Raw genomic sequence first — 24,486 nt, 5'->3', positions numbered from 1 at the left:
ACAAGTTTTATGTGATACGGTTTGCTGAGATTGCTGAGAGCGATTTATCACGCGACAACCGTGGAAGAACCACTCCGCGTTTTTTAGGGTAGCAATAAAATTAATAGCATCTGAAATTTGTGTTGTGCAATTTGTCATTTTAGCAGAGCGTTTTGGAATCGTGTGCGGTTCTGCCAGCGATTCAAAACGCCCAGGTGTGAATGTAGCACATTAAAATGCTGCTTTTCACTGCGTTTTTCTGCTGCTTAGGCTGCATTCACACTACAGTGTTTTGAATCGCGGGCAGATTTGCTGCGGAGCTGCCCACGATTTGACAGTGCTGATGTGTGAATGACAAAACGCAGGAGTCGCATTCGAGATGCCATTCATTTCAATGACACACTACACACTATACAGTTTTCTTTAGATTCTTTCCTTCAGATTTACCAAAAACAAATAATATTAGGTCAGACCTAAACACTTTCAATTTGTATACAGTCAGGCAGGCCTTTGCACTACATAGTTGAAGGTAAATCTAAAGGAAATCTGACGACAAAAGTTGTATAGTGTATATCTAGCTTTAGCCTGCATTCACACTACAGCGTTTTGAATCACGGGCAGATTTGCCACCGATCTGCCCACGATTTGACAGCGCCTTAATGTGCATGACAAAATGCGGGACTCGCATTCAAGATGCCATTCATTTGAATGATACCTCAAATTGCAGTGCGGGTCTGCCGTGATTAACGAGCAAGTAAATTGTGTTGCAATTGTGGCAACGCACATCCTGGGACGCATGTCGCCCAAAAGTAGCTCCTGAACTATTTTTGGGCGACATGCGTCCTGCGATGCAGGTTGCCGCGATTGCAGCACGTTTTATCGCGCGATAGTGTGTATTTAGCTTTAAAGTGGTTGTAAACCCTGTACTAACACTTTTAACTACAAGTAAGCCTATAATAAGGCTTACGTTTCTTCAGTAGCTGTGCTTTGACCGGAGCCTACTGCACGCATGCGCGGAAATTACGTCATTGCGGCTCTGACCAATCACAGTGCCGGAGCCCGCAAACCTGGAAATAACTCTGGGAGACATGTTGTCGGTCACAGCAGTGTAGGGAACCGCTGCAACAGCTTTGATCTAAGGTATTTCATAATGAGCTAGTATGCGATGCATACTAGCTCATTATGCCTTTGTCTTACAGGCTTTTTTTTTTGAGAGTTCACAACCTCTTTAACCACTTGCCGCCCGCCCACCGTCAAATGACGGCGGGGCGGTGTGGCTCTCGTTCTGGGTGGACGTCATATGATGGCTTCCCAGAACGACCACTCTCTCATGCAGCGTGGCGATCACGGCCGCGCTGTGTTACTAGGACATGGCGTGACCTTGATCTCTGTAAAGAGCCGCGGCTCTTAACCCATGTGAGCGGCTGTGTCCAATCACAGCCGGTCACATGTGAACACATAGATGCCGGTAATCGGTGCTCCTCGCCTCACACTGACAGAGTGTGAGGAGAGGAGAGCTGATCAGCGGCATCTCCTCGCAGAGGACATCCAGGTATGTAATCAGGGCGCTGATGATCATCAGCGCCCTGATTACAATAAAGCCCCCACAGTGCCAGCAATAAGTGCCCACCGGTGCCAGCAATGAGTGCCCACCATGGCAAGCAATCAGTGCCCACCAGTGTCAGCAATCAGTGCCCACCAGTGCCAGCAATCTGTGTCCACAAGTGATGCTAGTCAGTACTGGCTATCAGTGCTGCCCATCAATGCCACCTATCCATGCTGCCTATCCGTGCCCACCAGTGCCACCCAGTGCCGGATATCAGTGCTTATAAGTGCGGCATATTCGTGCCTCCTCATCAGTGCCACCTCATCAGTGCCAACTCATCAGTGCCCCCTCATCAGCACCCATCATTGAAGGAGAAAAATTACTTATTTACAAAATCTACTGACAGAAACTAAGAAAAACCTTTTTTCCTAAAAAACAAACAAACAAAAAAAAACAGAAGTGATTAAATACCACCAAAAGAAAGCTCTATTTATGTGAAAAAAAATGATAAAAATTTCACATGGTTACAGCGCAGCATGACCGCGCAATTGTCATTGAAAGTGTGACGGCGCTGAAAGCTGAAAAATGGCCTGGGCAGGAAGGGGGTTAAGTGCCCTGTATTGAGGTGGTTAAACTGTAGGAGAAAAGGCGTCATAGAAAACACAGCATGTATGTGATTGGAGAATGACCCCCAGGAATGGCTGTAGTTGGTGATCACTCGAAGTTGAGTGCGGCTGTAATCCGATCAGCAGGTGCTGGGAGCAGTAATGGGCGGAGCCCAGTGACAGACCAGTGACAGGTAGGCGGGGCCAGGCTCGGGCCCAGGTAGAGGGATGCCGGGGATGCTGCCCTTCATATAACACATCTTACTAGGGAGGTGATTCCATTGCTTGTCTCTCCTCTTGCGGATTGGGGATAAACTGCAAGCAGGAGGGGCTGTGAGCAGCAACAGTAACACCCGGCTACCGGATCTCAGTAGCATGGCATCAAGGAGAATGGAGACCAAGCCAGTTATAACGTGTCTGAAAACCCTCCTGATTATCTACTCGTTCGTCTTCTGGGTGAGTGTCTCCGGGCTGGGGGTGATGATGAGTGTCTCCGGGGATGGGGGATCCCGGATTGGGGGGGGTCTGATGTCCATACATCCCCATTAATTACCTCGATTTTCTGGGCTCTTCATCCCTCCCCTTTCCCTCCACTCCTTCTGCATTGATCTCATCGTGTTTACTGCGCAAAATGACAGCGGCTTGTTGTGACACTCCGGGGACATGATGGGACACATGAGAGCCCGGGCTCCATTCCACCAAAGGGGAAATCAGTGCCTGGCAGTGTGCGCACTCACATCATTGGCTGTCCGATCACGTCTACCTGACAGCACAGTCATTGTATGGGGGGCACCCGGCTGTGTACATGGCGATCATCACTCAGCCCTATACACCCCATCACATCATAGAAGCATTACTGGGATCATTGTATACATGACCTGGCTTCCTGATAGGGTGTGCAGAGGAAGGGTTAATCTATCAGGAAGACAGGTTGTGTATTTAATGATCCCAATAACGAGGCTTCTATGATGTGATGGGTAACAGGGTGTGCAGAGGAAGGGTTAATCTCTCTTGGCAATCTATTAAGAAGACAGGTCATGTATAAAATGATCCCAATAACGAATATCATATGATGTAATGGGGGGACAGTGATGGGATGTGCAGAGGAAGAGTTAATCGGACTGTCCCCCATCACATCGTAGAATATTCATTATTGGGATCATTGTATACATGATGGAGAGATTAACCCTTCCCTCTGCACACGCTGACCATGATCACATCTACCTGTTAATATATGTATGTGTGTGTGTAGATGATCCCACCTGATACATCACTGAACCCTGCACACCCTGTCCCCAATCTGTTCATGAAAGCCTCATTAATGGGATCATTGTGAAAATAAGCTAGCTTCCTAATAGAGTACAATGATCGATTAACCCTTTCCTCTGCGTTCCTGTACATACTGTCCCTGATCACATCTACCTGTCATTATAGGAGACCCCCCCCCCCCCCCAAATACATTGCAATGATCACTGAACTCTGCTGCACATCGGTTCATGAAAGCTTCATTAATAGGCTTATGGTATAGTGATATAACCTACCTCCCTTATATATTGTAGGGAAAGATTAACCCTTTCTTCAGCTTCTCTGCAAACATCATCCCCAATCAGGTCTACCTTTTTAGTATAGTCAATATATGTAGAAAATCTCCCTATACATTGGAATGATCACTAAACCCAGCACATCCTGTACTGATCTGTTCATGGTAGCTTCATTAATGGGATCATTGTATGGAGACATCACCCCCTTCTACATTGCAAGGACCGATTAACCCTTCTGCTTCCCTGCACACACTGTCCCCAATCCTATCTACCTGTTATTATAGGCATTGTATGTGGAAACACCCAGCTAGCCTGCTGAACATTGCACATCAGTTCATGAAAGCTTCATTTATAGAATCATTGTATGGAGATATCACCTACCTCCCTTATACATTGTAAGGACCGATTAACCCTTTCTTCAGCATCCCTGCAAACCCCATCCCTGATCAGGTCTACCTCTTCTTCTTATATGTAGAAGATCCCCCCCTATACATTGCAATGATTATTGAACCCTGCACATCATAGAATCATTGTATGAAAACATAACCTACCTCCCTCAATATATTGCACAGACCGATAAACCTTTTCTTCAGCTTAGCTGCACGCACTGTCCCCCAACAAGTCTACACAATATTCTAGTCATATATAGAAGATCTCCTTATACATTGTATGCAGGTTTCAGCAATCATTGCAATGTCTCCTATCTCTCCCCCCCCGCACGCGATTGCAATGATCACTGACCCCTGCACACCCTGTCCCTATCGAGCTGCTATTATAGCCATTGTAGTTGGAAGCACTCAGATATCCCCCTATACCTTGCAATGATGACTGAACCCTGCATATAATGTCCCCAATTACATCCACCTACTATTATAGTCATTATATGTAAAAGATCCTCCTATATAATGCAATGATCACTGACCCCTGCACACACTGCCCCGATCACATCCACTTGTCATTATATGTAAAAGATCCTCCTATATAATGCAATGATCACTGCCCCGATCACATCCACTTGCTATTATAGTCATTATATGTAAAAGATCCTCCTATACATTGGATTGATCACTGACCCCTGCACACACTGTCTCTGTTCACATCCACTTGCTATTATAGTCATTGTACATAGAATCAAAGTATCCCCTTGTATATTGCAAGGACAGATTAACCCTTCAGTCTGCTCCCTGCACAAACTACTTGTATTAGTTTATGGAAGCTTTCATTAATGAGATCATTAAATGAAGAAACAAACTACTCCCCTTCTACGTTGCAATTACCGATTAACCCTTCTTTATGCTTCCCTGCCCCTGATCAGCTCATAGAAGCCTTCATTAATAGGAACATTGTACTGTATGTCGACTTTAGCTACCCCTCTTATACATTACAAGGACCCATTAACCCTTCCTTCTGTGTCCCTGTACCCACTGTCCCCGATCAGTTCATAGAAGCTTTAATTTCTGAGATCATTATATGTAGACATAAGCTTCCCCTTATATATTACATTTACTGATTAACCCTTCTGTTTGCATCTCTGCACATTTTATCCCTGATCAGTTACTGGAAGCTTTCATTAATGGCATAACTATGTATATAATAAATCTATATTATCTATATCTACCTCCCTTATACATTGCAAGGCGTGATTAACCCTTCCCTCTGCGTCTTTGCACACCCTGTCTCCGATCAGTCAATTCATAGAAGCTTTCATTAATGGGATCAGCCGCTCTGATCATTTAGAGAGATTATGTCTGGATCCAGTGTTGCTAAGGACCCAGGTTTATTCTAGGAGAAGGGAAGTCTATGGGCAGAGATAATCAACTGCTGCAAAGGTTGGCTGTGTATTAGTGCTTGTAATGCAGTATTCCTAGCAAAATGCCACAGGGAGATTCCACCCTACCCACGACTCTGGATTTTGTCCATTCTTGTCATTTTCAATATGATCGCTGCTAGTATGTCTTCTAAAACACAGGAAGAGAACAACTGCTAGAGCCAGACAGGATTTCATTTTTATTAGAAATATATATGGCGATTTAGAAGACCTATGGATTGTTTAATGGACATTTTGTTTTTGTTTTTTTTTTCCTATGATGACTTATTCAAATGTTCTTATGGGTTTAAAAATAGTATTCATCTCCGTATGTTTACATTTGTTTTCTGGGGCTGATAACGGGTTGGCTTCAGTCCAGATACCTAGGATCGTACTAATGCCTAGATTGTATTACAACAACAACCTTTCATTGTGTGGTGTTGTGTGTTTTTTTTTTTTTTTTTTTTTTTTTTTAAATCTATAAAATGAGTTGCAATAATAGTGAATCTTCTGAGAGGAGTAAGAGCAGGTAATGCTTGGGAAGGTTTGTGTAGGCAGTATATATCATGTTTGCAGTGGGTGGGCTGTAAGGTGAGGCGCTTTACAGGCGCTAAAAATAGCGCCTGTAAAGAGCCTCCCCTGTCTCTCCAGTGTGAAAGCCCGAGTGCTTTCACACTGGAGTGGTGCGCTTGCAGGACGGAAAAAAAGAGTCCTGCAAGCCGCATCTTTGCAGCGCTGAAGGAGCTGCTCCTAAAGCGCCCCTGCCCTTTGACATCTGGTTTTAACCCTTTTTTTGGCCGCTAGCGGGGGTTAAAAGCGCCCTACCAGCCAAATAGCGTCGCTAAAAATAGCAGCGCTTTACTGCAGACGCCCCCAACGCCCAGTGTGAAAGTAGATGTAAGAGCACTGATGCTATCTTATAAATATTTTTTGAGTTCATGTCCATTTAGATGCTATTTTATCCATCTGTCCATCCAGTAATGGACAGTCTATAAATAAATGGTAATGCCCCATGCACTATGCATGGTTTTTATACCCGGTGCATGGGGCTCTGGTGCTTAGCTGTAGATGGAGAGCACAGGTGCACCGAGCCGTATGAATACTTGTAGTTTCACCACAGCTGGAGGGCTGAGGTTGCCTACCCCTGTCCTACACCCTGGCGGGCAGTGGTGCCCCTGATGACGTCACATATGATGAAATGCGTCGGTCAGAGTTGCGCACGCTACCACACATGTGCGATTGATGGTGGGACATCTTGGAAGAACGATCACTCATAACAATACACTTGGTTTTTAAGCTACCTATGCGAGGGTTGCTCTTATTTCATCAATAAATTGTTTATACAATATCATGCCATGTCGATTACCCTTCTGTTTCATGTCTGGTGACTCGTGATCATCCCTGTGGGGCAGTTACATTCAGAGGGCTTTGCTTCCTGGCATTTATCCATTCGTCTCTATGGCGCATATTATCCAGTGACGGGCAAGGATATCTCAGAGCTCCGGATCTCCTGCTTGGTTATTGTAAAAAAAAAAAAAAAAAAAAAACGCAATAGACCACTCCTATAAAGGGGTCACACGTTCTCTGGTAAGCGCGGTTGTGATTTTTGGCTAGTGACATTTTTCCTATCGTACCTTCATTACTTTTCCATCCTGATCGCTTATGTGCGATTGCAAAGATTGCTGATTGATGGTTTTATGGAATTGCACTTCTATGAATTTATTTGGTTTTTGGAATAATTTTGTGTATGTTCATCACGTCTTTCTTTATTCAGTGCTGCACTATTTGCTTTATATCCTACACACTGGTTGTTGCTGTGTAGTTTAAAAATCAGTTTCATTCATGTTGGAAAGTACTTCTGGCACTACGTCTGAGAGCTGTGGAGGGATCTGGCCATTTATGCAACTGCCCCTCTCCCCTTGTTCTTTCAATACAAGATGTTCTGTGAATGGACAAGGGATGCAGCTCTTATTCACAGAACACCTTGTATTCTTAAAGAGTCCCATAAAATCCCAAAGCTCCACTTTAAGTCCTCATGCACACGGACGTTTTTACAGCTGCTTTTTTGAGCTTTTTTTGCAGCTTAAAAAGGCCTGTCTATGTTAGTCTATGGCTTCATGCCCACCTAGGCGTTTTTGAGCTGCAAGTGGCATAGGCGTTTTTAAGCTGTAAAAAAAACCCAGGACCAGTGGGTTCTGAGAGACGTTTTTCAGCTGTAAAAACGCTCTAACGCTGAAAAAACGCTGAAAAACGTCATTCACCAACGTTTTTGATCCATTGAAAAAAAAAAAAAAAAAATTTGAAAAAAAAAAAAACGCTAAAAAACGCTATTGCAAAAACGCTGAAAAAAGTTAAAAAAAATCACTGCAAAGATACTGGCGTTTTCATAACGTTTTTTTAACAGCCTGTGTGCATGAGGGCTAAAAGTTTTCATCATTTCAGAAGGGTGAGGTGCACTACAGTCTCAGATGGCCGTGCTTAGCAATCAAGCCCTCCCACAGGCTTCGACATAGAAAAAATCCAAAAACGGGATTGCTGCACAAACCAAGCAATCCCCTGTTTTTGGATTTTTTTTTTTATATATAACATTACTGTAAGCTGCAGAGCTATATCTGCAGCTTACCAATTCTTAGATGTGGTGGCTGCATTCGTTTCCTTTTTTGTACTTTGTACATTTTCTTTTATTTTTATCTAGTGATCCAGCCACTAAGGCCCCTTTCACACTGGGGCGGTGGGGGCGTCGGCGGTACAACAGCGCTATTTTTAGCGCTGCTGTACCGTCGTTCTTGCAGCTGTATTCGGCCGCTAGCTGTGCGGTTTTAACCCCCGCTGGCGGCCGAAAAAGGGTTAAAATCACTCGTACAGCGCGGCTATAGCCGCGGTATAGCCGCGATGTCCCATTGATTTCAATGGGCAGGAGCGGTTTAGGAGCGCTGAATTCACCGCTCCAAAGAAGCGGTTTGCAGGACTTTTTTCACCGTCCTGCCAGCGCACCGCTTCAGTGTGAAAGCCCTCGGGCTTTCACACTGAACAAACAGCGGAGGCTGTTTAGGGGCGGTTTGCAGGCGGTATTTTTAGCGCAATACCGCCTGCAAACCGCCCCAGTGTGAAAGGGGTTTTAGTCTGTTTTGCAAAAGATGTAGACGTACCAGGAACAGGGATGAGGCAAACCATGTAACACTGACAGGGGTACTTACAGTGATCAGCTTTTATTTATGTAAAACCTTTTATCCCCAAAGGAAAAAACAGTTTTCTCTAACTGCGTAAAGTATTAGCTGGAGTTTGGCTTTAGTTTGTTAGATGTATTAGCAGATTTAGATACACTAACACCCCCCCCCCCCCCCCCCCGACTGAAAATGCTGCTGTACAAAGGTGCTCCTGTGCTCCTTCGTCCAGAGTAGAAGCACTCTAATACAGGAGGTGTGCTACTGCCCAGATAACCAGGTAAAAACAGTAGGGACAAAAAGCCTAAAGGAAAACTGATGCAGCCACCACATCTAATGATTAGTAAGCTGCAATATATTACATTTTTGGTTTTGGGTTTAATACCGCTTTGAGGCCCACTGCCGTGCTGCTAAATATATGTTAGTGGAATATTGTTACAAACTTAAAAAAATGTAAAAGTAAAAATCTGTTTAATCTACATTGTCTGTTCCCTATAAGGATGATGGCACTGTATTTATTTTAATGAAAAATCGAAGTACTTTTTTTTTCATAAGCTTCTAGCCCTCTGCTGCTGGTCACATGTTCAAAAAAAAAAAAAAAGAGCCTTTGGGAATACAGAGGAAAAATAATTAATAACAAATGTTTTACATCGTCATACAAATATGTATTTGAACTTACATTTTTATTTTTTTTGTGCAAAAACATGGTGTGGGCTACCTAGGAGGAGGTTCTACAACTCACAACCTGTTTCACACCCCTTCGACTTGTGTCTATTGCTTGTATGTGCTATGATTATGGGGAGGTGAAGCCTTCATCAATCAACATGTAATATCCTTCTGCCATAGTGTTTAGTGGGCATGGAGGAGGGAAGGAGTGGGCTGTCATTTACCACTTTGTATACGCCCACATGTGACTCTATAGTCACAAAGGCTGCACAGATAAGAAAAAGAAGGAAATGAACAGCTTAGAAGGGAACTGGAGCATGCTCAGATGTATCAACAGCTGGTCTACACAATTTAAGGCTACAACAGGGACATGGACAAGGAGGGAGGGAGGGACAGTGAAAAGCAGGATCAGCCAGGTTTTTTTGCAGAATACATAATGCTAATCCTTCACTGACTTAGTATAAACAGCATTTTATACACCGTGGACTGACAGATTTTAATAATGTGGGTTTAATGATGCCATCACTAGGCTCCAGTCACAGTGACCGTATAAGCAGGAGGTCTGCCTACTGACCTCTGGAATCGCAGCCTATTTCAAGCACTGGCGGCACAGGATTAAAGCGGCTGTAAAACCCTCACATATACCGGAAGTGACTGGCCTGAGGTGATACATAGAGATGAAACAAATCACCCTGCATAAGTTGTACCTGTCTATCTGCAGCTGTTTTTTTCTCTTGCATCCATTTAAAGTACAGAATTTACACAGGATCTCTCTGCTCTGAAATGCAGGGGGCAGAAAGCTGAAGTTACAGAGCTCTGAAAGCTGATTGGAGGGAAGGGACCCCCCCCCCCCCCCCCCCCCCCCCGTCACCTTTTTTCTCTTGGTGTCAGGAAAGCTCCTCGGAATTGATCATGCTGATAGCAGAGGAAAGAAGCAGCAGACAGAAATGACACTTGCTCTGGATTGAGGCAAGTACACACTATAGAGGGATATGCTTTGTTCATATTTCACGTCTGAGGTTTACAACCACTTTAAGGGGCAGAAGTGCGTATTATGGGATATTTAAAACCCTAAATGAAAATAACCGGGGCCATGTCCCTCAGTGGTAATTATGTGCCTGCCTGGCCTAACCACATCTATACATAGTATTCAGTGCAAGACTTCTATTGGGTTTTCCACTTAATTTAAAATGCAATCTGTTCACAAGTGCTTGTGTGCGAGACGCAAAATGATGTTAATAGAATAAAAATTGGCAGTGCTGATTTCAGCAAATTGTGCAGTATAGTCAGCAGATTCTAGGCTCAGGTATCGTGCTGTACATTCAGGTCACATTGATATGATCGTTGTCAAGTGTTTCTTGGCGTGGTGCCTATTCCCAACCATCTCTGTGGAAATGATCTAAGCCTACTGTGCCAATATTCTGTGTTTAAACCTCAGGAAGTAAATTGGGAAGCTCTTCACACAAACAGGAAGTGTTGAAGTGTGTCAAAGAGTATAGTTGGATGTTTTTTTTTTTTTTATACTCCTACTTCTTTATATTCCTTATACACCTATATTCTTCACCCTCTGTGGTCCTAGAAACGTAATTAATGTCAACTCATCCTATATCAGAAGCTCACAAATTCCAGGTTTAATTTACACAGCTACATATAAGACCCTTGTCACACCGAGGGCGTGTTGCAGGCGCTATAGCGTTAAAAATAGCGCCTGCAATCCACCCTCAAACAGCTGCAGCATTGTCTCCAGTGTGAAAGCCCCGAGGGCTTTCACACCGGAGCGCTGCGCTGGCAGGACGTCAGGAAAAGTCCTGTCGGCAGCTTCTTTGGAGCGGTGTGTTTACCGCTCTTCCACCACTGCTCCCCCTTGAAATCAATGGTGCAGTGCTGGGATACTGCCAGCAAAATGCCACTATTGTGGGCAGTTTTAACCCTTTCTCGGCTGCTAGCGGGGGGGTAAAAGCGCCCCACTAGCTGCCGAAATGCGCCGCAAATCGCCGCTATAAATGGTGGCATTTTACCGCCGACACTATAGGTGGCTCGGTGTGAAAGGGGTCTTATATTTACCGTGTGTGTGTGTGTGTGTGTGTTTTTTAGTGTTGTGTTTTTTTTTTTTTTTTTTTTTTTTTTATTAAATGTATGCTTTTTAGTTGCTTGTACCACCTTCTTGTAAAATCAATGCAGATGTACTTTGCTGAATGTATTCCATTAATCTCCTTTTAAAATAGATTTGTCCCTCCAAAGATAAAACCTCTAAGTCATATGTACAGTAAACAATTTATTTCTTTACTTACATTATTCTTAATTTCTCTAATATTCCCAGGTGATGTAGCCTTACAGTTGCTTCCTGGGAAAGCTACGTCACCAGTGCCTTCAAGGGACATCTCGTGTCTAGATGGCAAAGATAGATGACACAGATAGTGCCTTAGAAAAGAGCAGTGATATCAGTTCTGTGCAGAGAGCAGAGTTATTGGAGGGGCCTAGCAGGCCCACCTACTAGAGGCTGCCTACAGAAAACTACAGGAGGGGGCGGAGACGAGACCAGTCACCCTGCACAAAAAGATAGATCGCTAGTGACCAGTCTTTATCACAGGAAGCTCCTGCACAGAGGCAAAGTTTCACACTGAATTGCTGCACAGATCTGGAAGAAATGATTTTCACCAGGTGATCTGGTCAGTAAGTCTGTTATTTTTCAACAAAACAATCTGTCCTGCGGATGTAGCAGTTTGAGGGCTAAGACAAACCATTTACTACTGACAGGTGTGCTCACAATGATCAGCCTTTATTATGTAAACCTTTATCCAAAAAGGGGGAAAAAACTATTTGCTGTAACGGTTTCTAATGTATTCGTTGAAGTTCAGCTTTAATTTATTAGTGTATAAAACTGCGAGTACATGGACATCTCCCCCTCCCCCCACCTCTCCAGATTAACAGATTGCTGCTATCCAAAGGTGCCCCCGGTGCTCATTTATCCAGAGTGGAGGCATTCTAATACAGGAGGTGTGTTACTGGCCAGATCACCAGGTGAAAACAGCCTAAAAAAGAAAAATAAATGCAGCCACCACATCTAATGATTGGTAAGTGGCAATATACTGTATTATGTTTTTGGTTTAAAACTGCTTTAAAAATGGGTCATGCTTAACCTACTTGTTTTGTCTATACCACATGTAGATTCAGAGTTCAAGGTCTCAGAGTGCACGGTTATATCATATCTACAGTATGTTGTGGTTTTTCTGTTCGCAAGAAATGCTGCTTGGTTTTTGCTTCATCTCTGTGGTTTCCCTAATGGTAAAAACTGCAATACGATCACTGGGATGGTAATATCTTAAACTCTCCCTTCTGTCATGGACCTGATCCCGTTCTACTGATTAGGCAATTTTTAGTTTAGCATAAAGGAAGCATGCCCTGGAAAAAAAAAAAGGTGTTTAAAGATTTACGGTATTTACTTTTTATCAATTAAGCTGAAATCGAGGCAAGAGCTAAATATACAAATAAAAAACATACATGGGAGCTGTTTTTACTTTACAAAGGATTTGTATTTCAGTCCAGAGATTTAATGCGGTACTAAAGGGGTTATTACTCACCCTTCCAACGGTCCCTCTCCTGTGTGCCAGTCCTCAGCCCTCTTCATTGATCAGTGCACGATGACGTCACACACAGACCAACCTGACACACACAGACCGCCCCGGTGCTGTAAGTTGAGCTGCGCATGTGTCACTCGGTTTACAGCACCGGAGAAGACCACAAGAAGGCAGGTATGGGCATTTTTATTGCAGAAGAGACCTTGCTTGTCTAATAAAAGCCTGCCTGCTCGCTGTTTGTTACAGTGAAACTTCAGTTCCCCTTTAAGCCTAGTACACACAATAAGAATATCGAAAGAATGATAGTCCCCCCCCCCCCCCCCCTTTTTCTTTTTTGCATGCTAGTCTCATATTGAAAACCAGCAGGTTAGTAGGTACGAAGATTCTTGTAGGACAGGGTACAAATTGATGTATTGTCATGTAATGTATTCCTAAGACCCCTTTCACGCTGGGGTGCTTTGTAGGTGCTACAGCGCTAAAAATAGCGCCTGCAAAGCTCCCTGAAAGAGCCGCTCCTCACACTCCGAGGGCTTTCACACTGGAGCGGTGCGCTGGCAGGACGGTAAAAAAAAGTCCATCGGTGTGAAAGGGACCAAAAAGTGTTTTCTGTGTGTGTGTGTGTGTGTGTGTGTGTGTGTGTCTGCTAGAGAGCTTTCCCCTTACTTGTGCTGATTGCAACATTGTCACCGAAACAGGAAGCGAGGGAAAATCTCTGAGAAATTTATATAAGAAAAAGGTATAGTCAGCAGCCGCGTATATATTTTTATACTCATGGTTTTCCTTCAGGGATCTTACACCAAATGGAAATGGGATACACATCAGAAAGTAAATGGTGTAGCTGAGTAAGGTTTTTAAAATGCTGCACTTGGTATATTAGATTGCCAACAGACCATTTAACTACATTGATCCTTGAATGAATACGACCAATTTTCCTGGCCACAAATTCTGCAGTAAATGTTTCAGCACTAATGCACTCCACTAACTTAATTTTGTGGCAGCAGCTCAATGGTAGTATTGGTGTTCTTTTGTTAAACTAGTTAAATCTGCTTAAATATGTCCCAATCTGATTGTGTATATACCTTCATATGTACTGCAATGTAATGCATTTTGATGGCCTATAGAAAAGTCAGGACCTTAAGCCCCAGCAGCTTGGTCAGAACTGTTGACTGGACTAGGAAGGATCAGCAGAAAACTGATAAGTCACCACTCTGCTCCCCCCACCTCAGTCATCATGCTTACTGTCAGCATATACACCTCCAGCATAGCCTTTTGCGGTTTCTCTCTCTGCCCTAGTCTGAGTGATGTTCTGCAAAGGATTTACAGTAGGCTGATATCCAAACTAATTCAGGTTAATACTTTAACAATAGTTGTAATTAAAAAGATATGGAATCTTTTTAAACAATACATAAGTGTTGAGGTTCAGCTTTGAATTAAAGGCTCTGGCCAATTTGTATGCAGTTTAAAGTGGTTGTAAACCCGAAAAAACGAAAACAAACAAACTCTGTAAGACAAAGGCAAAATGAGCTAATAAGCATCGTATACTAGCTCATTATGAAATATTTACCTTAGATCGAAGCTGCTGCAGCGGCCCCGCACACCGAACTGTCAAGCTATCAAATGGCTGGTGTGAAAACTGATCACATGTGCAGCACCACGGCAACTGTAGATCAAACAGACCAAGCTAAGATGGCAGCTTCCTTAGCTGTGAAGGATAGTAGGGTTTAGTTCCACTTTAAAGCTGTTCCTTCAAATGTTTAAGATACAGAATATTAATGGTTTTCTCTTTTAGTTGGCTTGCATATAATGTATTTAGCAGAAAATAATGGAACATTTACCTCAAATTTGTTCTTATTATCCATTCGCTTTGGCCTTCACACAACCACAAACGATGATCAGTATTTTCATCATGACAGCTTGTTGTAGGTAATTGGAAGGCCTTCAGATATTTTTTGCCTGTAGCTATAGCAAAGAGAATGCAATTTTCTCTTTAGAAAACAAATCATTGTTTTAATAAAAGCTACTGCTTGACTTGTTTTTCATTTCCAGAAAGAACTGCCTAACGTGATTTTAATTAACAAAAGATCATTAACCACTAAAATGCTACGTCCAAGCAATTTAACTGATGTCTTAGATAAAACTTTTAGAACTTGTTTAATTTAAACAAGTGGGAAACTGTATTTGGGGTAAAATCGAATTTTAAGGTTTTGCATGCTGTAGTCTTTTTGCTTTTTGTTCTCCATTCCAATCTTGCCAAAGAGGCATGGTGCTGAATCAAGGGGGATCGAACAAAATGCTATACTTTTTTTTATGAATTTGTTTATTCTGCTGATGGAATCTCAGCTCTGCGTGATGTGGCACAAGAAGATTTGGGGCAGGATGTAATAAGCTTGCAGAATGGGTATTATTAGTGTTAGGGCTTACTTTGTGTTGGGCTTCTACATTAAGCAGGGGCGTAACTACAGGCATGGGGCACCATAGCAAACTTTTGATGGAGCCCCTCAGTGACCTCTCTCTGTAGCCCCTGGCAATGTTAATTGGGACAATGGTGTAATTGATCCTAAAATAAAGTGTGACTAAGTCCAGGACAGGCAGCAGGAGAGCTGTTAACGTAGTCGGTAAACTAGTAAGTACCATTGCTGTAGATCAGTGGTTCTCAACCTGGGGGTCTGGACCCCCTCAGGGGTCGAATGATGATTTGCCAGGGGTCACCAAATCCTGGGATGTTCAGAAATACATGAAAGAGAGAGGAAAAGAGGGAGAGGAAGAATAAGAGAGAGAACAAGAAAGACGGCTAAAGAGAGGGATGGGGGACAAGAAATTAGGATAGAGGGAAAGAAAGGAGAACAAAAAGAAAGTGGTACATCCTAAAATGTACCATAAGGGATTTTAATACTGTACAAGTGGAAAGGAATCAGGGAGGGCTAAATGTCTGCGGGTTAGTGGTGCAAATTACTTGTCTTGCCTTGGGTGCTGATAACCTATGCTATGAAAATAAATTTTACTGCTAGGGTCCCCACAACTTGGGAAATTTTATCAAGTGGCCACGGCACTAGAAGCTTGAGAACCACTGCTGTAGATGGAAGTCACCAGCAGTGCAGGGATAGGATAACACTATTTGCTTCTAGGGACAAAAAAAAACCCTTGCTGCAGCTGCTAGGAGCTTAAAAACAAGCTTGTGTGAAATAAGGTTTTCCCTAATAGTAGTCTCTAGTACCAGCCTGTTTGGCGTCTTCTGTCCCGGGGGCCTCCTGCGGTTGCTTTCGTGGCTGCGGTCAGGAGGGAACAGTCCTCCATACCTGGTGGACATGCAGCAAAGTGAAGCGGTTTTGGATCCACACATGTAACTTCATCTATTCCCTCACTCAAGTGAATCAAACCAAGAACCCACAACAGGTCCTTCTGGGGAGGCCGGTGGAGGGTATACTGGGACGTGTGAGAGACTCGATCGCATTTATATTCACCATAGCTAGGATTTCTATTTTACAATCCTGGAAATCCCCTGCGATTCTCTTTGACTTTTTTTTTTTTTTTTAAAGGCCAAATTCACATGGATCATGATCAGTGAACGCGTGGTGGCTCTACTCCGGGATAAGCTGACCAATTTTGAGAAAACATGGGATCCATGGAAAAAATAGCTTTCCGGACCCTCCTAATCGGAGGGATCCTTCTTTTACAACGCACAGCGGGTGCACGCCTTGTACATAGTCCTTTGCGCCTTTCTTTTTTGCTTTGTTCTTTTTCACTCTTCACTAGCATTTTCCTTTTTCCTCTATTCTTTTCACTTTCTATCTCCTCTTCTTTTCCAGTGCTGGTATAACTTCTAAGCAATTGGCGGTCCGGTGCAACCCTTATCACCAGATAAATTGGTGAAGGGATTTGAACAGGTCTACGGATAAGTTAATGTTCATTATATGTAATATATACATTGACATGGGTTTTGTTCTTGGGTTTTTTCTTCAGAGGACCTGTTCTTTTAGAGAACATGTTCAAGTAATCCATACCCTGTTAAGGATTCATGTAAATTATGGCTTGGCTACCTGACCTCATAATGGGTCACTTACAGATTTTATGCTACTGATTGATACTACTTCCCTTTTTGTTTTTTAACCAGTATTATACGCTGAGATGGACCAAAAAAATAATTGTACTGTTCTGTACTTGTTCTTTTGAAATTTTTAATACAGAATTATTGGAAATAAAAATAAGCTAGTGTGCATGGAGCCTTATTCTCCAGCTACCTACTCAGTAGCTCACCAGCACCAACTGATCTTTGTTGGAGTATAAATTCTTAGGGAAAAACACAAACGAGAGAGGGCACATCCTTCTAACACGTTATCTGTAAAACTGTTTATTTAAAAAATTGTGAATTTACTGACAGACAACATGTTTGTGCAACCTTGAAGTGCTGTGTCAATCGGTTCATCCACTCCACGTGCTCCAGGGCTAGGGGCGATATCGCCTAGGATCCAAATGACTTACGCGTTTCAAGGGCCGTACAGTTTGTGGAATGCTGCCTGTGTTTCCATTGTTACAAAGAAGCAACAGTTGAAATTTTTGTCAGTTGTAGAGAATCGTTGCTGACTGAAAATTTAAATGGGGAGGTACTTTTAATAACACTATAAAAGCACTCCAGGAAGCAATGCTTATATCTAAAATGTCACCTTTAAAAACATTACCACTGCAGTTTTAGAGAAATAATAGCTTGCTTTTGTGAGCGATGGAAAACCAGGGAAGAGGATTTATATTTTTAAAATCTTGTTTTATGGCTCCAGCGGTTTCTAAGGTGCAGAAATAAACTGAAATCTTTCAAGTCTTTGTTGCTTCGCCGCCTTCTGTGGATATTTGGTCTGGCATGTTATATGGTTTTGTCACCCTTTACATTTAAAGGGGGGACTTGTTTTATTGCTATGCGGTATTGCTGAAGACTGAGCTGTTTATAATTATTTACAAGTGAGAATTGTATGTATTAATAAAATGATTGATTTAAGTTATTTACAGTTTACACCAATAAATGTGCCGCGGCCAATTATACACCAAGTTATGTCGTTGAGTGTCTTTAATACCAAATTTTACCTTCTAGTGAATAAAGGAGGGATAGGTGCGGCCTACATTTCCATGTCTTGGAGTGGGCGGTTGCCATTTGCCCTATGGACATTACCTGGCATGTGGGATTTCCTCTCCAGTTTAGGACACCCTGCTGTGTGTGTGTGTGTGTTTGTGTTTTTTTTTTTTTCTATTATTAAATCTGTTGTCTTCTTTAAATGACCAAATGTATTATGTAGCAGTAACACATAAAAGCACATTTTTGGGGAGAGTTTGACTTTTGCCTCAGATAGAACCTGACAGCACAGAAATATGGGAGATGTCAGGGTGTGCTTAACTACTTAATGAGCCTCTGTTGTAGAATAAATCAGAGGTTCATGTGTCTCGTGTGTCTGCACTCCTGATCTGTCCATGATTGTTCCAGAGATGTGACCCTGTAAATGGGGATATATAGATGTCATCCTGCACCGTCATAAACAAGTGAACTATGACCTTTCCTATATTTCTCCCCCTGTAAGGGAGACTTCAGCAATTATTTACTAGGCATCCCTAGAAGAATTCCAAGACGTTTACAGACTAGAGAAATGTAATCCCACCAATGTGGTCTGGGGCTTCTATCCAGTTGGATGTGCCTTTTTTTTTTTCTGCAGTAGACTTCCAAGGAACATCTGTATCAGATACCCAAACCATCTCATCTGGTACATAATATTTAAAAGGACCATTGGCTCTGCTTCTAGGCACTTTTTGCTCCACCAGATTCCTCATTTTCTACTTTCTCTTACGATCTCTTCTCTTTGGTCATTACCCATAGCTCCCTAACAGCAGTGACAGGAATACTAAATGATAAAGCAGAAACTTAATTTGATAGCTGCACTCACACTTCCAGATAATGAGCACCTGCATTGTGGATGTAGGTCATCATAAAAGATTATTTTCTTTATGGAAAGTTCCAGTGTCAGCAATTGTTACTTAAAAAAAAAAAAAAAAAAAAAACAAGACAAAAATAGATTTGGTAAAATTAATTTGGGGTTGGTGGTGGAAATCTGATGGAGAGATTTAAATTCTGTTTTATCTTAGCCTTTATGAGTACCATTTCCAGGCCACATAAAATACACATTATGCAAAGCTGCCGATTCAGATTTATTTGCATACTTGCTCTTTGCACTAGGATGAAATGTAACATGAATCTGTGCTATGTAAATTCCATGCAGTCAAGCATACGGTATATTTTACAGGACTAGCTTGATAAAGGGTTTTTTCTAGTCTTAACAGTATACTGAGAAAATTGCTTTTTCTCCATTTTATTTTTGCTTCGGATAGAATGAGTTTTATTGACCTTATTCTTCCAGCTTTTGTTAGAAATAAAATACTTTTAATGACACACAAGCAGTTTTTCAGTCATTGTATTTGCTGGTCATAATAATTTACCCTGCTGATTAATTGCTATGTTTAAAGCCCATATCTAGGCAAAATGATTTCCAAGTATGTAAGACAGCTGAAATAAACACATTCTAGAAGTATGAGGACAGATCCATCAGTGCGGGACTGATGCATTAATCGGAATGTAGACTGATTTTGTTCAGGTCTGTGCATCAGTACAGAAGTACATTTGGGGATGCACTTGGGGGCTCCTCTAATGAGAGCAAACCAGAAGAATTCTTGCACTAGTGAAAGCAGCATCCGATCTGGATAAGAGTCCAGAGTAATTGAATTTATTAGTTTAGATTAAAAAACAACCAAATGGGGTCAGAAAAAACACTCCCTCTTCATCCAAGTCTTCAGTTAAAGTAGAACTATAGGCAAAACCCTTTTTTTTTTTTTTTTTTTTTTTATTTATTTTTAAATAAAGTAAGGTTTATTTTGCCCTCTTTCTCCCATTGGGAAGATTTACCTTTACTTCCTGTCTTAGCCAAAACAGGAAATTGGAGGAAATTCCTGCAAATTAAGGGACTCTCTTGATCACCAGAACTATTGTTCCCTTTGGAAGATTTCCCCTCTGTTACTTTTCTGGGGAGGGACAACTCCAAAATGTGTGTGTGTGGTGTGTTGTGTTGTGTGTTTTTTTTTTTTTTTTCCTTTTACTTTCAATGATGATGGTAAACAGGACAAAGGGTGAGAGGGTGACTCTCCCTAACGGGGTCACGGACAGCAATAAATACTAACAGGTGTTCTAATCCCTCTCCACTCTATACAAAACTAAAAAAAAAAAAAAAAAAAAAAAGTTTTTTTTTGCCTTTTTTTTACTTTAACCACTGAACAACCGGGCCATAGCAGAATGATGGCTACAGGGCGGCTCAATAACTCTGGGGGGGTGTACACTGAAGTCCTCCCAGAATCTCTCCCCCTAGGGCACGCACACAGGAGTATCCATGACTGCATTACGAATCATGGTAACTGGCCACTGACAGCGGCCGTTTACCACGTGATCGCTCCGTCAAATGATGGAGTGATAACTTGTAAACAAACCGGCGTCATGTCTGGTTCCTCTCTCCCCTCTCTGTACCGATCAGTACAAGGAGACGGGAGAGATCGGTTGCAGCAGTACTGTGGGCTGTATCTGTAGTGCCCACAGCGCTGCTCTGTGCCCATTGCAGCCTCATCCATGCTCAGCCATCCCTCTGTCGTGCTCAGCCATTTACACTCAGCAATACTTATCCATCCATGCTCAGCTATCCACACTCAGCAATACTCATCCATCGATGCTCAGCCATCCATACTCCGCAATACTCATCCATCCAGCCATACCCAGCTGTACTTGGCCATACTCAGCCATCCCCATTCATGCTCACCCATGCCACATTAGTTCTCATCCATGCCACTACAGTGCCTTGGAAAAGTGTAATTGGTAGTCAAATTTTAGATTTGAGAAATGTATGCCCCTAGAACACCTGATGCTGCTCCCTGCATGTTGGGCCTCTGTATGTGGCCAGGCTGCCAGTCTCCCACATATGGTATCGCCATACTCCAGGATAGGAGAATCTATTTTGGGGTGTAATTTTTGATATGTATATGCTACGTGTTAGAAATAGAGGGTGTGTTTTTTTTTTTTTTTTTTTTTCACTTTTTCCAAAAACTTGTAGAAAAAAATGACATGTTCAAAAGACTCATTATGCCTTGTAGATTATACGTTGGGGTGTTTTCTTTCCAAAATGGGGTCATTTGGGGGGCGTTTCTATTGTCCTGGTGCACCAGGGCCTTCAAAAGTGTAAGACCCCATTCACACAGGGGCAACACGACTTGCAGGTCGCCTCAGCGAGGCGACCTGCAAACGACTGCCCGGGCGACTTGCAAAACGACTTCTGTATAGAAGTCTATGCAAGTCGCCCCCAAAGTCGTACAGGAACCTTTTTCTAAGTCGGAGCGACTTGCGTCGCTCCCCTTAGAACAGTTCCATAGCACAGAATGGGAGGCGACTTGTCAGGCGACTAGGTCGCCTGACAAGTCGTCCCTGTGTGAATGGGCTCTAAGAGGTAGTCAGGAAATTTAGATGTGTAATTTATGTTCCTAGAACACCTGAAGGGGCTCCCTGCATGTTGGACCTCTGTGACCATGCTGTGTAGAAGTCTCTCACACGTGTGGTATTACCATACTCAGGAGTAGCAGAATGTGTTTTGGGGTGCTAATATGACAATTTTGTGGGGGGAAAAAAAGAAAAATCTTTATTTTGCAAAGAAGTTGTGGGAGAAAATTACAACTTCAAAAAACTCACCATGCCTCTTACTAAATACATTGGAATGTCTACTTTCCAAAAAGGGGTCATTTGGGGGGGGTAGTTGTACTTTCCTGGCTTGTTACGGTCTCAAGAATTGAGATAGGCTGTCGGTACTTCAGGTGTGATCAATTTTCAGAGATTGACACCATAGCTTGTGAACTCTAAAACTGGCCATACACCTATAGATTATCTGCAGATTTTCTATGGTTAGATAGAAAAAGTGCAACAGATCTCTCCATGTTCGCTGAACTGTGTGGATGGAGGAATCTCCCACTTTTTCCATCCTAACCATAGAAAATCTGAAGATAATCTATAGGTGTATGGCCAGCTTAACTTTCACAAAGACCAAATAATATACACCAATTTTTGTTTTTTGTTTTTTATACCAAAGCTATGTAGTAGTATAAATTTTATGAAGAAAAATGACTAATTTTGCAAAATTTTATAACAAACGAACAAAAGTGAATTTTATTTCTCTTCCTTTTTTTTTTTTTTTTTTTTTTTTTTTGCGCTATAAAAAGAAACCGTGATTACCACCAAAAGACAGCTCTATTTGTGTGGGGGGAGGACAAAAATTACATATGGGTACATTGTTGCATGACTGAGTAATTGTCCTTCAAAATGTGAGGGCACCGAAAGCTGAAAATTGGTCTGGTTAGGAAGGGGGTTTAAGTGCCCAGTGGTTAAGATGAGAACCTTGAATGGACTCAAATTTAGAGCTTTCATGTGTGAATCTGTGTATGAACGCTAACTGCGGGATCAAGAAATTTGTGTGAATGAGGCCTACTAATAACTGTTGCAACCTTCTGGCCTAAGATGTTTTGCTATGTTGGGCTTGGTTGTGTACAACATTATGACTGTTCAAATTTAAAACTAACAAATTTTTTTTTTTTGGATGAAAAATTGAATTTTATGACCTCTCTCTAGTACCTTGAACGTCCCTTTTTAATCTTTCTAAAATTATGTATTATATTATATTGCAAAACCACAATAGTTTACAGGTGTTAAATAATTTGCCATCAAAGTCTTTGCCTGCACCAATATGACTCTATATTTTACACATAGTTTGTGGGCAAACCCTTTCCGATGCCTATGCCACAATGCCCAAAGATAACGGGGAGGAGAAAGGAGGAAGTTCCTGGAGGGTAAGGCTGGGTTCACATTGGTCCGACAAACGCTCCGACATTGGGAGCTCATGTCGCATGACGTGTGAAATTTAATGTTTCCCTATGGGAGCCGTCCTAACTGGTCCGACACAAGTCGTTCCGACTTTAGAAATGCTCCCTGTACTACTTTGGTCCGACTTTGATCCTACTTCAGCCTATTGACTATCATTGAAGTCGGATCAAAGTCGGATTGCCGTCTCGCATGATCCGACTTCGGCACGCGACTTGTGCTCAGATGATCTTGAGGGGGAACTCCGCGCCAAATTTTAGATAAAAATCCGGCATGGGTTCCCCCTCCAAGAGCATACCAGGCCCTTGGGTCTGGTATGGAACTTGAGGGGAACCCCCTACGCCGAAAAAGCGGCGTGGGGGTCCCCCCAATCCATACCAGACCCTTATCCGAGCACGCAGCCCGGCCGGACAGGAATGGGGGTGGGGACAAGCGAGCGCCCCCCCCCTCCTGAACCGTACCAGGCCGCATGCCCTCAACATGGGGGGTGGTGCCTTGGGGGAGGGGGGCGCGCTGCGGCCCCCCCACCCCAAAGCACCTTGTCCCCATGTCGATGAGGACAAGGGCCTCTTCCCGACAACCCTGGCCGTTGGTTGTCGGGGTCTGTGGGCGGGGGGCTTATCGGAATCCGGGAGCCCCCTTTAATAAGGGAGCCCCCAGATCCCGGCCCCCCACCCTATGTGAATGAGTATGGGGTACAGCGTACCCCTACCCATTCACCTAGGAAAAAAAGTGTCAATTTAAAAAAAAACACTACACAGATTTTTAAAGCATTTTATTAGACAGCTCCGGGGGTCTTCTTCCGACTTCGGGGGTCTCTCCGGTTCTTCTCCACGCTCTCCGGATCTTCTGCCGGGCTCCTCCGCTCTCTTCTGCTCTTTTGCCGCTCTTTTGCTAAAGCGGAGGAGCCCGGTCTTCTGCCTTCTGCCTTCTGCCTTCTGCCCTCTTCTCCTGATGTTGACACGACGCTCTCTGGGGCTAGAATGCTCTCTGTGCGCTCTGCTCTGACTTATATAGGCGGTGACCCCGCCCCCTTATGCCGTCACAGTCCCTGGGCATGCTGGGACTGTGACGGCATAAGGGGGCGTGGTCATCGGGTGATGACCACGCCCCCTAAAACGTCACAGTCCCAGCATGCCCAGGGACTGTGACGGCATAAGGGGGCGGGGTCACCGCCTATATAAGTCAGAGCAGAGCGCACAGAGAGCATTCTAGCCCCAGAGAGCGTCGTGTCAACATCAGGAGAAGAGGGCAGAAGGCAGAAGGCAGAAGGCAGAAGGCAGAAGGCAGAAGATTGAAGACCGAAGACCGGGCTCCTCCGCTTTAGCAAAAGAGCGGCAAAAGAGCAGAAGAGAGCGGAGGAGCCCGGCAGAAGATCCGGAGAGCGTGGAGAAGAACCGGAGAGACCCCCGAAGTCGGAAGAAGACCCCCGGAGCTGTCTAATAAAATGCTTTAAAAATCTGTGTAGTGTTTTTTTTTAAATTGACACTTTTTTCCTAGGTGAATGGGTAGGGGTACGCTGTACCCCATACTCATTCACATAGGGTGGGGGGCCGGGATCTGGGGGCTCCCTTATTAAAGGGGGCTCCCGGATTCCGATAAGCCCCCCGCCCGCAGACCCCGACAACCAACGGCCAGGGTTGTCGGGAAGAGGCCCTTGTCCTCATCG

General features: G+C 43.3%; 1 protein-coding gene across 1 annotated transcript in view; it reads left to right on the top strand.

The window, feature by feature from the left end:
• The first annotated feature begins 2,359 nt into the window (after positions 1-2,359).
• TSPAN7 (tetraspanin 7) overlaps positions 2,360-24,486 on the top strand; it is a 190,028-nt gene continuing 167,901 nt past the window's right edge. The window contains exon 1 of the mRNA XM_073616339.1: positions 2,360-2,586. Coding sequence (XP_073472440.1) covers positions 2,506-2,586 — 81 coding nt within the window. The 5' untranslated portion in view covers positions 2,360-2,505. The remainder of the gene's footprint in view (positions 2,587-24,486) is intronic.

This window comes from Aquarana catesbeiana, linkage group LG02 (assembly GCF_042186555.1).
Source record: "Aquarana catesbeiana isolate 2022-GZ linkage group LG02, ASM4218655v1, whole genome shotgun sequence".
NCBI classification, from domain to species: domain Eukaryota; kingdom Metazoa; phylum Chordata; class Amphibia; order Anura; family Ranidae; genus Aquarana; species Aquarana catesbeiana.
This window is presented reverse-complemented; position numbering and strand designations above follow the sequence as displayed.